Genomic DNA, 14827 nt, shown 5'->3' with positions numbered 1-14827 from the left:
CACACACACACACACACACACACACACACCAGGACCCAGACAGCCCACTCCAGTTTCCAGACGCCCACCTCCTACATACTCCCCTCCCCTAAACAGACATTCACCCACTCGCCATCTGTAGCCTCCTTCCAACCCCCGGCCCCGCCCGCCTGGCTCCCCCTCCCCAAGAAGCAGACCTGCACAGTGGGACGCAGGGACCCCCGCCAGACGCTCGGGTCGTGCGCGCCGCACTGACCTCGGCCCGCCCCGCCGGGAAACTAACAAAGGCGGGCGCGAGCCCCGAGCCCAGGAGCCGCGAGCGGCGGCCGCGGGGCCGGGGAGCCTGGGCTGGGCCGAGCGGGGACTACTCCGGAGTCAGGAGGCGGCAGCGGCGGAGGACGCGGATCCCCGGCAGTCAGCGCCGCTCGGACGCTGCCGGCACCATGGGCTGCTGCACCGGACGCTGCTCGCTCATCTGCCTCTGCGCGCTGCAGTTGGTGAGTGCCCCGAGCGCCCCTGCCCCAGGACAGGTCCCTGCTGCAGGACCCGCCTCTCTGACTCCCTCTGCGGTTCCGCAGCTCCAGGCAAAGGGCGAACGGGTGAACAGGGCGCTCCGCCCGGCTCCCACTCTCCCCATCGCCCGGCTGGGCTCGCACTGCTCTCCAGCCGCGGGCACTCGCCGGGTCGCCCCTGCCCTGCAGGAGGGCGCGGCCTCACCCCGGGTCCCGTGCGCTGGGGTTCGCCACGCGGTCCGGGGGTTGCTCTCCAGGCGCCGGGGGAGTAAGCGATTTTCCCGCCCCTTGATCCGACACCTGGCTTTAGCACCCTCCGCGTTCGTGCTGAAGTTACACGGGGACTTGCGGGCTCGCTCTTCTTAGGATGATTTCCAGGAATGTTGCTTAATTATACTGTGTGGGAATGCCCAGGTTCTGAGGAGACAGAAGCTACCTCAACTCTGTTAGTGAAGAGTGAGGTGGTTCTTAACCTTCAGCAGGTTGAAAAGTGATGGTTAAGGAGTCTGGGACCTCCAGGAAGGAGATCAGGCTGTGTGCCTCAGCCCCTGCCCTTCCAGTTCCGCTTTGGATTTTGTTGAAATGTTGCATGTTCAGGCGGGGACAGACTGACAGCTGTCATCAAGGAGAGAACAGAGTGAACCGGCTCCATTGGCGCGGTGCCTTGCAGAGGGAGTGTGTGTAATGGGAAGTTAGAAACTAGAGTGGGGAAAAAAGGGCCTTTCAGAGCAGAGCAAATGCTCCTCTTAATCCCTTTGGATCCTGGACTGGCTCTATGGTCTATTCCATGGTCACTTGAGGTCAAGGCCACAGACCTTTTGAGTCAGACTTTTGTGTGTGAGAGATTAATAGACATCTCCCTTGCGTTATACTTAAGACAGATTCTGAGTGCTCTGCCAAGCTTTCTTCGAAGCATTGTATTTTTTTTCGAGTCACAAATATAAATCTAGTATATTTTGACAAGCGAAGGAAAAAGCTTGCAATGAACTTTACTTAGTAATGTCATCCCTTGCAAGACTTATTAACCGAGGGATAAAATCGTGCTTTTTAGTAGTCAGTCCTTGTTTACATGAAGGCCTTAGAATGTTTTCACTTTTCTCTTGCCTCAGTGTTCCAGTCTCCCATGAAAACCTCACTTTGGATGTGCCCTTCATTGTTCACATAATGCATGCATAATTTATGTATTCGTAGGTTTGAAATCAGTGACTTTTTAAGCCTATTGGATAGTGCCTTCTGTCGTGTGAAATACTTGAATCAAACATATTTTATAGTTTTCTTGAAAAATAATTAAAAAAATTTAAGACAATATGAATGTTTTCTTTCACTAAGAAGGCAGGAGCTTGATTTGTATTTTGGTTTTCAGAAATGGACATGGCTTATAAGTTGGAAAAACTGACTAAACCATTGAGTCAACCCTTGATTCAATGTAAGATTATAGATAGGCACGCTGGATTGCATAATCTATAATGCCTAATTTCTATTTTACATGGAAATAACAAGTAAGGTTTTTATATAGCAGATTTATCAGTGCAATTGTGATTTTCTTAACAGGCGTTGTGATGATAATGTTTTTGAGATTTCATCCATCAGCCAAGCATGCCCCCTCTTTCCACTTTCTCAGTTGATACAAATGCAGCTTATTTGTCAAAGCTTATCTTAAAATTCCATTTTTTAATGAAGCCTTCCTTGGTGCTCCAGGTAAAATCCCTTATATCCCTATAATCTCATAGCATTTCGCCTTTTCCTCTGTTATAGAACATTTGATACACTCTTAAATAATTTTAAGTTATTTACACATATTTCTCACCACTAGATTGTAAGCAACTTGAGGGTAGGGACCATAGTGTTAGTGATCTTTACAAACTCTGCAAGTTCTTAGAGCTCATATTAGGAGCTGAAACATATTTGCTGAATTTTTGATAATGCATAACATTTGCAATCCATACAGGGCTTTGACATAAACATTTCTTTTGACTTTTAAAACTATCCTGTGAGGTAGATACTCATTTCATTTGTTTGCAGGTGAGGAAGTTGATATTCATAGAGTTAAACAGTTTTTCCATAATCAATAGTTTTTGGATGGTAGAAATATTGGGGTGATGGTAAGCATTTAACAACTGGATTGTAAACAAAACAAAACACATGTATATATTACATTATAATATCATACAAGATAATCTTCTTTATGTAAAAGATGTTTGGCTCTCTGTTGACAAATGATAGCAATAGAAAAATATGTAATAGTCTTTAGTGTGAATTCCATACAGCCATTTAATTTTGTAAGAATCTTTTTGCTGAGTTTAACTCTTGGTTTTATAAATCTGACATGAATGCTGGTGAATATTTTTGTATGCTTTAAGAAAAAAGAGGAAAGTGAAAATTTGAAGAAAATATTAGAACTTTACTTCATCAATTACATGAAAAGATTCTTGGCTAAATTGGATAATAGTTTTTAAATACTTAAAAATTATTTCCTCAGTTTCTTTAATAGCTATTGACAATGTAATGTCTATAGACATGACACACTTTTAGGTTTAATATGCATTATTTGAAATATTTCTCCATTATTTAAAAAGCCTAGACAATCAACAAAACAGTAAGCAACCACTGATTTGTGGGGTTTGCCAAATTCTTTGGTGTAAATACTCCCATCATGACCAATTTCAAGTATACTTTATATAGCATAACCTCAAAAGCATTGGTAAAGTAAAACACAGCAAAATAATTAGGAAGGAATAACTGTTAACTATTCAGTACCTTGGTTTTTAGTAGGATTTCTTTAAATTTAAGTTTGCATAATTTAATTTTTAATAATGGCTGTATTTAACAACTGACTCACAAAATTCCTAAAAATCTAACAAAACCAATTCTAACTCTGAGCTCATATAAGCCTGCTTCAGCATATCATAGGGTAGGGATCCCTGTTTCCCAGATCTGGTGCACTTTCTACTGAAACCAACTGTTTTTTTTGCCCTTTTATGATTTTTTCTGCTTTCACAAACTGTCAGACAATGGAGATTATGAGGCAGTGAACTAGTGAGGGTGTTGAAAGGGGACAGCATTGGGAGAACACATCTGCTGAAGACAATCTACATGCTCATGACTAAGGCTTAACTGGGAGGTCATCACATAGATGGTACATTAGTTCCTCCAAAAAGTTAAAGAAACAAATAAAAGCTTTTCATTATCTTATTCCCATTTCATCTGAACTACTGTGTGGAGTGGGAAAATAAAAACTCAAATGGGAAATTTACTTGGAGAAAATATATCCTTTTCAAGCTAGTATCTGTGGATGAGCTTTGGTTTGCAAAATCTCAGTCATTTTCTCCTTTTTTCACTCTACTGCTCTGACTGTCTTTCATCATTAGTTTTTCTCCAGGCTTCTGCCCTCAAGATGTTTGCCTCATGGTTTTCATTTGTGATCCTCCTGATTTTCCTAGATGAAATTAAAGAGAAAGTGAAAAGTATGAATACAGGCCCATCAAAAACTATGTGAAATAATTTTTTTTTAAAGAAGTGATTTGTTAGTGTGTCACTGATTCATCTAGTCATCCAAGAGCTTTTAAGTACATTTATTTTTGTAAGGATACTTTCAGTTTTGCTTGTTTTATAATACTGTGTATACTTATCATGAGATATGTGTAATCTATACATAAAAAGAAACACTTGATCATATGCTTTTAGCACATTCTTTTCAGGTACCACATTTAAATAAGCCTTAATTGCATGGTTTCAAAGTCTGACATGCCACATCTCATTTCAGAGCCATTTTCTGAGAGTAGCCTCAGTGAAGCGCTGCACTAATTTTGGCAGGCATTGTTCCCACAGAGCTTTAGACATCTTCCCAACCTCACAGAGGTCAGACTCCGGCATGTTCAACACAACTTCGTCCCAGGATGTTATTATTACCCATGGACGTTCGTTGCACCTTTCATCACTTCAAGGTGAAAGCCTTATTACCATTAGACCTAGGAATAAGGGAAACAAAACTGAAAACTCTCACTGGACATGTCTGTGGTACCAGAAACCCTACAAGATTTAGAGAAAATAGGCAGCTTCTTACTCATAGATGTATATTTTTTACGGTAGAGAACATCTGACTGGGTACAGTGGCTTATGCCTGTAATCCTAGCACTTTGGTAGGAGGATTGCTTGAGTCCAGGAGTTCCAGATCAGTCTGGGAAACATAGTGAAACCTCATCTCTACAAAAAATTTAAAAAATTTTAGCCAGGCGTGGTGACTTGTGCTTCTAGTCCTAGCTACTTGGGAAGCTGAGGTGGGAGGATCGCTTGAGCCCGGGAGATCGAGACTGCAGTGTACTATGATGCCACCACTGCACTCCAACATGGGAGACAGAGTGACACTCTCTATCTAAAAAGAAAGAAATACATAAGTAAATAAATAAATAAATAGAGAACATTCTTTCAAATTAAAGAAAACCAGCATTTTTTTCTCACAGTGGAAACGAAATTTAGTTAACTTTCTTTCCATACCACATTCAAACCATCTGTGAGCAAAGCACCTATGACACTAGAATGCTGAGATAAATGTGTTAAGAGGTGTCTGTAGGGGGGTGGTGTAGCTGTGGTAACATGTTTTTAAAAAACTAAGCGCTATGAAAGGTGCCGCTCACCTGTCATAGATATTGGACAGAGAATGCTGAAATATATTTCTTTGACTATGTATTTATACTGATACTTTGGCTTTGACATGGTTTTAATAGTTCTTCTCTTCTCCTCTGCAATATAATTATTAATCATTTTGTTTCCATTCTCTTTCTTTATTTCAATACCGTGGTTCATGTTATGAAACTTAAAGTTAGTGAAACTTAAAGGTTAGTGAAATTCAAATTTTGTCTACTAATGAGACTTGAGTTATACTGTGACTGGTATTGAAACCATTCTGCGTTAGCCAATACTGAAGGGTTACAACATGAGTAACAAAATGAATTGCTGTGCTTGGGTATCGTGTGTGTGTGTGTGTGTGTGTGTGTGTGTGTGTGTGTGTGTGTAGGTCTAGCAGATGTGTTTGGATACATAAGGGTTCTGTTTTAGATACTTTAAGATTCTGAGACTTGAGGCCAAGTAGCTGTCAGGTACATGAGTGTGGAACCCAGAGGGCAAGCCTGGACTGCATATTTAGAATTAAGACTCATGAACAATATTGTTATTTAAAAAGCCTTGGATGAGATCACCTTGGGAGAGACAGTACGTAGTTGAGACTAGAACCGAAAACAGGACTTAATACAAAGTGAGTAGAGAACAAGGAGCCAGCAAAGGATACAGAAGAAGAGGTTGGAAAGAATCAACTTACTTTAAAAATAGGGCTGACATTTCAAGATAAAAGTAAAACAAAACAAAACAAAAAACATAGAGCTGGAATCATTAGTAATAAAAAGGATATACGCCAATAAATGATTATTATCAAATTATATCTTTTGATTTTTTTTGAGAGGTTAAGAGCAAAACCATCATTTTAATAAAAATACATGAATTGTCATACTTTTGTATTCTGTCCTAGGAATCCAGGTCTGTGGAAGCAAAGTCAACATAAGAAGTGATTTCCATGGCATGTAAATCATGGTACAGCAAGAGAGGCATTTTATTTAATGAGAATTAATTAACAAATAATTTTATTAAATGTTTAGTAAAGTACTAAGCAGTCATTTAAATTAGGGTTAACATTAATACAGTTAACATGGATTAGTTGTAATAAATGACATAGAACCTTCAGTTAACAGAGCATTTTGTTTTTATGAATAATTGAGTAAATAACAGAACACTGACAGCAAACTGCTGAGAAGAGTGTTATGGGAAGAATTTCATCCTCTAAAAAGATACATTGAAGTCCTAACTCCCCATCCTTCAGAATGTGATTTTATTTGGAAATGTGGTTTTTATAGAGGTTATTAAGCTAAAATGAAGCCATTAATTTCTTATGACTGATGGCATTAAAACCAGGAAATTTGACACAAAGACAGAAAAGCACAGAGAAAAGACACTGGGAAGACACAGAGAGATAAAAGTCACTCATTAAAAATAAAAATAAAAATCAGAATGGAAAACATGCAATTGGGACGCTTTGGGGAAAAGATGACAGACAAGATGTTACTGAGCTAGAGAGACAGTAGACCTTCCCTTTTTTCCAAGGTGCCACACGAAGACTGAGGATTGGAGTGAGCCAGGGATTGCTGGCAAACCCATGGAAGCCAGGGAGAGGCAAGGAGGGAGTCCCCTACAGGCTTCAGAGGGAGTAGGCCCAGCTGACACCTGGATTTTGGATTTCTAGCCTCCAGAACTGTGAGATAAGTTGCTCCTCTTGTTTTAAGCCACTTGGTTGTGATACAAGCAAACTCTAGGAACTTAATACAGAAAGAGAGCTAGTCTGGAGTATGTTTTAAGGTAGAACAAACCTAGGTTTAATTAAAACCACTTAAATGGTGAAAGAAATGCTTATGTTCAATGTGCATATGGATTTGGACTTATGGGTGGCAGAAGGTTGAGACCATGTCATGGCAGGAATAATTAGAGTCAAAGGGTTAAGTTCTTAGGCCACCAGAGGCAACAGGCCAGGCCTGAGGACTCCTGGACAGTGCTGCCCTCATGGGAGTCTTTGGATCAGCAGTATCAGAATCACCCGGGGGAGCTTCTGAACAACAGTGGCTCAGGCTCACCAGGATCTACTGGATAGAAATATTTTGGAGAAGGGCTCGAGAGTCTCAAATTATTGAAAGCTCCTTGCATGATTCTGAGGTAGATCAAGGTTTGGGAATGTTTACTCAAATGAAGAGTTACCTGGGTCAGAAGAACTTGAAGAGAAAAGACTGTGGATACTTCTTAAGGCTATTAGGAGCAAACCCAATTTCTGAAGGTCAGTTGAGAGCAGAGTTAGCTGAGTTGCCACTCTAAATGTCCTTAGTTTTTAAGATTTTAGGACAGATACTGGGTGTGGTGCCTCATGCCTATAATCCAGCACTGTGGGAGGCTGAGGTGGGAGGATCACTTGAGGCCAGGAGTTTGGGACCTGCCTGGGCAACAAAGTGAGACCCCGTCTCTACAAAAAAAAATAAAAAAAAATAACCAAACAGTAAGATGAATACTTGCCTCTTTGGAGACTGAGGTGGGAGGACTGCTTGAGCTCAGGAGGTGAAACCTGCAATGAGCTATGATCGTGCCACTGCATTCCAGCCTGGGTGACAGAACAAGACTCTGTCCCTAAATAAATAAACAAACAAATAAGTAAATAAATAAAGTTTTAGAAGAGTTGCTTCTCTTATGGAAACGTAATTGTCTATGATAGCATGGAATCATCCTAACAGGCTCTTCAAGGGCTGTGGTCTGTATCAGAGGGAGTGTTGTATTTCCCATCCTGAATAGGTCAGTCACTGAGACTGCCTGTCCTCTGCACATGTAGCATCTGGTGTATCTGCAGTAGGCTCTCTGCTCTTTTAGGTCGTAGGCTGGGTCAGGTTCAGAGCCTGGTCTGGAGAGGGAGTCCAGATAGAAGCCCCAGGAGGAAGTGGGTGAGGTGCCCCCTCACAGCCCCCTTCGACATTGCATCCATTTCTTTAGTTCAGGACAGTAAAGATCACTGTGCTTTTATAAAAGTGCCTCAGGGCTCATACTGCATGGTTTCAAGGTTTACTTGAAGTAAATGGTTTCAACATTCCTTCTAGAGGACACACTAAAATGATTTTAGACCATATTTGTGAGGCTGAGGAATGTTCCTGTTTCTCTGCTTTACAAACCAAATTTCTTATATTTATTTTTAATTGGCAAATAATAATAGTATATACCTTATTATACAAATGAGGTAATTTGATGTTTTGATATATGCATAAAATGTGGAATAATTAAAACAAGCTAATTAACACATTCATCACCTCACATATCATTTTTTTGTGGCAAGACATTTGAAATTTACTCCCTTGGCAATTTTGAAATATACAATACAGTATTATTAACTATAGTCACTATGCTGTGTAGTAGATCTCAAACTAGAGTCCTTGCGTTTGTAACCCTGATCAGCATTGGTTTGAATATGTCCTTCTAATAAGTATTCATAAGAAAGTTCTGCAATTCTCATGACTTAAGCCTCCCTGACATATAACTATCAAATTTATAACATCTATCAGACCTTTTCTCTCTTAAGCTTCAGTTACTTATTTCACCTTTTATTTTATTAACTAATACTTCATATTCTTTAGGTTGAAATCTAGTTTGTTTTTAATTCTTTAGGTTGAAACCTCCTTTCCCAAATTCCCCCTTTAGCTTGCTTGCCCTGCCAAGAGATGTATTGAATTCACTCTCTACAATGCCTGATTAATCTTAAGTGGAAACTTCATTCTGTCACTCCTCTTCAAAAAAAAAAGAATGTCTCTGTAAGCTGCCATTGAATGCCTTACCAATACAGAATTATTTCCTACTTCTCCAGGTCTGCATCCTCAGTTCCATAGGGACAGATTTCTATTTCATGAACAACACATATTCACACCCTTGAACATATGTAGTTCAGGCTTCTTGAAGCAAATTTCAAGGTTGTAAAACTAAGAAAATGGAGATGAACAAAATTCACTGAAATAGAAATAAGTATTTATATATACCTGTAGTTTTTATTCTTTATAAAATAATGAATTGCTTTTGTTTTTTTCAAATTATGTTCTCCATTTTAATCGAATCATTTTCATTCTGGTTACTTACATATAGATTTTTGCTTTGCCTAGTCCTTTTATTTTTTTTCCTTAGGAGAATAATCTTTATCATAAGATTTTGGGAACTAAATTTTTTTCTATCCCCAGAACATCAATAGTCTTTGCTTTTAAAACATGAACTACTTATTTTATTTTATTTTAATTTTTTACCTTTCTCTCACAAATTGTACCTGTGTTGTAGCAATGTATGTTTTCGGTCTCTAGGATTGGAACAGTTATCCAGATTATATAAGAAAGGAATTTCAAATATTATATGCTTAAAAAATGAGCCAATAGTACTTAATATTTTGGCATTAGGGACAAAATACACATTAATAAAAACATTGCATGGTTTCTTTGCAGAAGTTTTGATGAGTGATCAGGAAAATGAACAAATCTACATGTGTATATTTGAACTATTTCCTTAGGCAATTGTTTTCATCAGGTGAAGATGAAATGCCTCTTGCTTAAAGAATCAGATTGGCTAGGCATAGTGTCTCATACCTGTAATCCCCAAACTTTGAGAGGCTGAGGTGGGAGGATCCCTTGAGCCGAGGAGTTCCAGACCAGCCCTGGAAAGACAGGGAGACCCCACCTCTCCAAAAAAAGGAAACAAAAATAAAATATAGACGGTTGTGGTGGTCTGTGCCTGTAGTCACAGCTACTTGAGAGGCTGAGGTGGGAGGAAGATCAGTTGAGCCCAGGAGTTCGAGGCTGCAGTGAGCCTTAATGGTGCCACTGCACTCTAGCCTTGGGGACAGAGTGAGACGCTGTCTAAAAAAAAAAAAAAAAAAAAAAAGAAGAAGAATAAGGTTTACAAGCACTTAATACAAATCACTCATTAAAAATAAAAATAAAAATCAGAATGGAAAACACAAAATTGGGATGCTTTGGGAAAAAGATGACAGACAAGATGTTACTGAACTAGAGAGACATAGACCTTCCCTTTTTTCCAAGGCCCTGGTATCTGGATGAAACCAAAATAGTGTGAGGAAGAAAACTGGAGCAAACAGCAGATCGGCAACATTGAAGAATCCAGGAGACGAGTAGAGTGTATTTGGCCCAAGGCCTTAATATTAGTTTGTGCACTCTGTACACTGCACAAAGGTGTTCATGTGTTACACAGAAATTCAGCACTTGCTCTGCTTGCACGAAGGGTATAGTGGGCATAGTGCTGGAGTATTGGTGCCTTTTGGCTTTACATGTTGAGAGTTGGCTGATTAATAACATTGTGCAGATGATATGGAATGGGAGAATAAATATATTACTTATTTTTAAAATAAAGCTGATTAATAATGTGGAAGTTAAGATTTATAGTATTTTGGACACCAATGAGAAGTTAAAAAGAAAACCACAAATTATTCTTTATTGCTTATTTCGATTTTCTTATAATACTTTCTATGTTACACTTTAAAGTAACATTAATTTTGAAAAAGAGGAGAGATTTTCCAAACAATTAGTGGATGCTTTGAGGTCAATTTTAGGAAGACTATTTGGCAAATACTTGGTAAGGTTGTATTTAGTATAGCTTCTTTCTCAGGTGCATCAAAAATTCATGCTTTTATTCCACATTAAAACTAATTAGTGTTAATGTGTGTGAACATGCATCTACAGCCAGAATAGAATATTAGACTAAAATACTTCATCAATGATTAGTATTCCAAATGCTAATTAAATGGCAGTACAAGCAAATGCCATATAGTACAAACTATCTAATTTATATTTTTAATTTGATATGTTTTGCAAAGATATTGAAATAAAATGGAAGGTAGGCTATGAATGCCCTATAATGGAAAATTCTTACCTTAGGTCTTGATAGAGTATAGGAGAATAGATATTTTAAGATGAGCATAGTTATAAACAAAAAGTCAGGTGAAGGCATTGACTTAAGTTGGAGAATGTGAAACACTTGAACTGGTAGGTTGCTGTTCTGTTTGACACTGGTAAGAGCATCTGCAGTTCATTGAACTGGAGGAGAAAAATTTATCCATTGGTAAAGGGAGATGAAGGTGAAGGTGGGTGGGCAGCAGGAGCTGGAGTACTGACAAGGGCTCTAATTGCAAGAATTAGATAGCTTATTGTTAAGGGAAGCAAGGGGAAGATCATGGCAGTGTTAATGATATTATTCATTTTTTAAATTTTTTTCTTTCATTTTTTGCATAAAGTAGCATTCTTTAGAATGCTCTGTTCCTTTATTTACAAGAAGTATTGAAACAGGATTTTAGTGATCAGTTTCTCATAAGAGATATGAGCTCAACAGGGGTGACAATAAGTCATAAATATATTTCTGAAAGTTTCTATTCCAGTAATAAGAGACACAGTAATAATTTGGTATTGATTAATATCTAGTATAATAAGAGATAATAAGAGTTTGCATGTGGGAGCCATAGGCTACAGATGTTGATTAGTTAAATTGGTTAATTAAGATACAAACAGGAATGCTCTACACTCAAGTTATATTTCCTGGGCTGGTAACTAGCTGTAAATGATCATAATTAAGACAATGGGAGATGTAAATGTTTGTTAATTATAGTTCTTTATCAAATTTGTATTTAAAATATAAATTCTTGATGAAGTTCTTTCAAATTATAGTTTATGAAAAGTAACATTTCTTAGCTTCAATAGGTCCTCAAGAAATCATCTAGAGCTATTGTTCGCTCCAAAGCAGTTATGTGTGTGATGCTTCAATACTGAAGTCTCTCCTGTTGAATCTTAAATGTCTCTGAGCATGTAAAACTTGCTTTGATTTCCATCTATTCATTTGCTTTAAATCTGGCTGGTGAACAGCAGATGGAGGCAGTCATGGGCTGGAGCTGATTCGTACCAACTGGGGACAGCTTCCTGATAGGTTTCCAGGAATCATGTGAGCCAGTTGTTGAATACAGCTTTATTAAAAATGAACTATATAAACTTATAATTAAATTATATTAAAAACAAAAGTATACATATTTAAAAGTCAACATTTTCTAATGATTTTATTGCAGTATATTGTATCTGTGCTCTGGGGGTTATTTTACATCTACACGGTATGTATTTTACATACAGTTTGTATGGTGGAAATTCTGTATAACAGAGGATTATCTATTGAGTATCTCTTCCCAATTGTACATCCAGTGACATCATATTGGTAGCTAAAAATTTTTTATGAAGTGTTTATATCATAGAAATATCCTCCTTAAGCTCCCCAGGCCAGTTGTTAAATTATTTACTAGCATATCACCAGGCAGGGGCTTTCTTCATAAGGCCGGTTTTTTTCCCTGTACCAAATTGGAACTGATTCATAAGCTTTTAATGTAACTAATTAATGCATATATAGAAAGTATATTTTATAACCTAAGTGTTTTATTTATTGCTTTGAATACATCTGTAAAATTGTTTAAACATAATAGAGAAGTTTTTATTTTCAAAAAATTACAACATTAAATCCTTTGGCTTTAATAATAGCTTTTGGATCTTCCTAAAGTGTTCATGCACATTGCATAACTGATTTGTTGGTAACTGATTTGTGGCTAAATGATTCAGAACTGATAATGGGTTATAGGTCGTACTTCTAGGTGAGTGACTAGAATCTAGAATCTCTCACTATGAGGGAAAGTTATTTCTGCTTAATGAGTGTTGATTAGTTCTCATGAGGAAAGGTGGACTTACTCCAACACCCAGTTCTTCCACCTGTTGGCATTATTGGTCCTAATTAGCTTCTTCCACAAGGATGTCAAGTAATCAATGGTGAAATGATTGAAATACCTTTTGATTCCAACATCTGGTTCTTCCAGGCTAGGATAATCTGCATTTTCCATTGTCCCCACATTGAAATACTAAATATTCTATCTTGAAGAAGGCTTCAGGAAGGTGATTTATTTGTGAGCACACCAAAACATATTTAGCTCATAAAATTTCTTTTCTAATTATTTTAAAAAGCAATCATTGTTACAATGCGGAACAAAATCCTCTTGTACTTCAAATTCCATTGTATCATTCTTATTTTCATGAGGCAGACATTAATATATTCTCATTTACAGATGAGAAAACTGAAATGTGGGAAAATTAAGGAGTATGTTGAAATTATATGTTATGCTATTGCTTAAAGCATGAGAAATGTAGAAATGCAGATAACAAAACTGTGTGTGTGATCTTACATTAGATCTTAGATTGTGGTATTGTGACTGCATTAAAAAAGAGAGTCACTCTTCTGGGCTTAGGTCAAACCTGTTGTGAAGAGTAATTATTTAAGCAAGCAATTTCTTTACATGAAATGTGATTTTTAAAATGTAATCCAGATAACTTGAGTAGTAAGGAGAGATACTAACTCTGGGACATGGCTTTTTCTTTTGTTTTGTTTTGCCATTTCTGTTGGTAGAAGGTAGCTTTCCCTCATTATTGACATCTATTTTTGGAATCCCTCAGGAGGAACCCCAATTTATCCTGAAACAAAAGAATGAAATGCAAGCTTTCTGCAGACCAAGTATTTTGCAATTTTTGCATGCTCTGTTTTCTTTAGCTGATGAACCACTTCTGACAAAGCTTTCTCACTGTCCGTGTATAATCTGCTAATACCACTGGGACCTACACTCACAAGTATCTTTTCTCTCCATCAAAGTTTAAGCCACTAATTCTTTTTGATGTCTGTTGGGAAACTCTTCCTTGGCCTTGTAGTATTGTGATTGCCAAAGATTTGAATGTGGCAAGGAGACCACTGACAGAGTGTCTTGAATGCAGGGCCAATTAGAGGGAAGCATTAGATGAAGCCACTGAACCATTAGGAGGCTTGCAAAGATCCCCTAACATTCTTTTCATCTACAATAGAGCTGTGGTTGGAAATACACAGATGGAGTTGTCCTTAGGGATGTGCTCTTCACGCATGTGGTTCTGTTGAAGCATTTTACAAGTAGAAGACAACACTTTGTAATATTTCACAGAGCCTACATCATACAGAGGCACATTGGTCATCTATTATTAATATGTTTGTTTGGCTCAACCAAAAGTGTCTTTATACACACTTTTTAACTCCTTCCCTACTAATGATCCATTTATTAGAGGGCAGAGGTTTTGATTACAGATATAAGTAATATGATTTTTGTAGCTCAGTTTTTCTTTCAACACAACACAAAGTAAAACATATTAATTGTCTTAGTATATTTTCCTTATTGATGAAAAACTGGTTTGGTATTTGCAAAACTCTGCATGAATTCTAATTCCAAATTCTTGATTTTTGTCCCACTATATTTAGGAAATAATATTGTTTTCACATTTAGAGGACCACATCAAAGCTAAAAAGATAATTATATTTAAACATATTTTAAGATGTTTAAACTTTATATTTTTATATTTTTAGTTATCATAAAATTTAATTTGTTTCCAAAATGCTGGTTAATTTTCATTCTACCAAATAGAGGTAGAATGCTCTTAGGAGAATGGTAGTCAAAGCTCTTATAAAAATAGAAATGTACTTCTTGAGTCAATATGTAGTTTGCTTTATATTAAATGAAGAGGTAATCTGAAATGTACATTTGGATTAAGTGTCAACTGTAATGCCTATGTGCTCTTCATGGCCCAAAATGAAAGGAAAAACACTGAAGAACTGTTATCCCACAGGCATCAGAATTACGCTGATGGGCCATCAGTTGCTCTGCAGCCATGCATTTCTCC

General features: G+C 37.7%; 1 protein-coding gene across 5 annotated transcripts in view; it reads left to right on the top strand.

Moving 5' to 3' along the window:
* Positions 1-202: 202 nt before the first annotated feature.
* NKAIN3 (sodium/potassium transporting ATPase interacting 3) overlaps positions 203-14827 on the top strand; it is a 706346-nt gene continuing 691721 nt past the window's right edge. For 3 of the 5 annotated variants that reach the window (XM_032759685.2, XM_032759686.2, XM_058444124.1), the window contains exon 1: positions 298-476. In XM_032759685.2, coding sequence (XP_032615576.1) covers positions 423-476 — 54 coding nt within the window. In that variant the 5' untranslated portion in view covers positions 298-422. Of the gene's footprint in view, positions 477-14827 lie in introns of all 5 variants that reach the window. The other 2 variants (XR_004370932.2, XM_058444123.1) reach the window with 1 other exon arrangement.

Source organism: Hylobates moloch, unplaced genomic scaffold (assembly GCF_009828535.3).
Source record: "Hylobates moloch isolate HMO894 unplaced genomic scaffold, HMol_V3 SCAFFOLD_9, whole genome shotgun sequence".
Lineage (NCBI taxonomy): Eukaryota > Metazoa > Chordata > Mammalia > Primates > Hylobatidae > Hylobates > Hylobates moloch.
The sequence above is the reverse complement of the archived record's forward strand: the minus strand, read 5'-3'. Positions and strand labels throughout refer to the sequence as shown.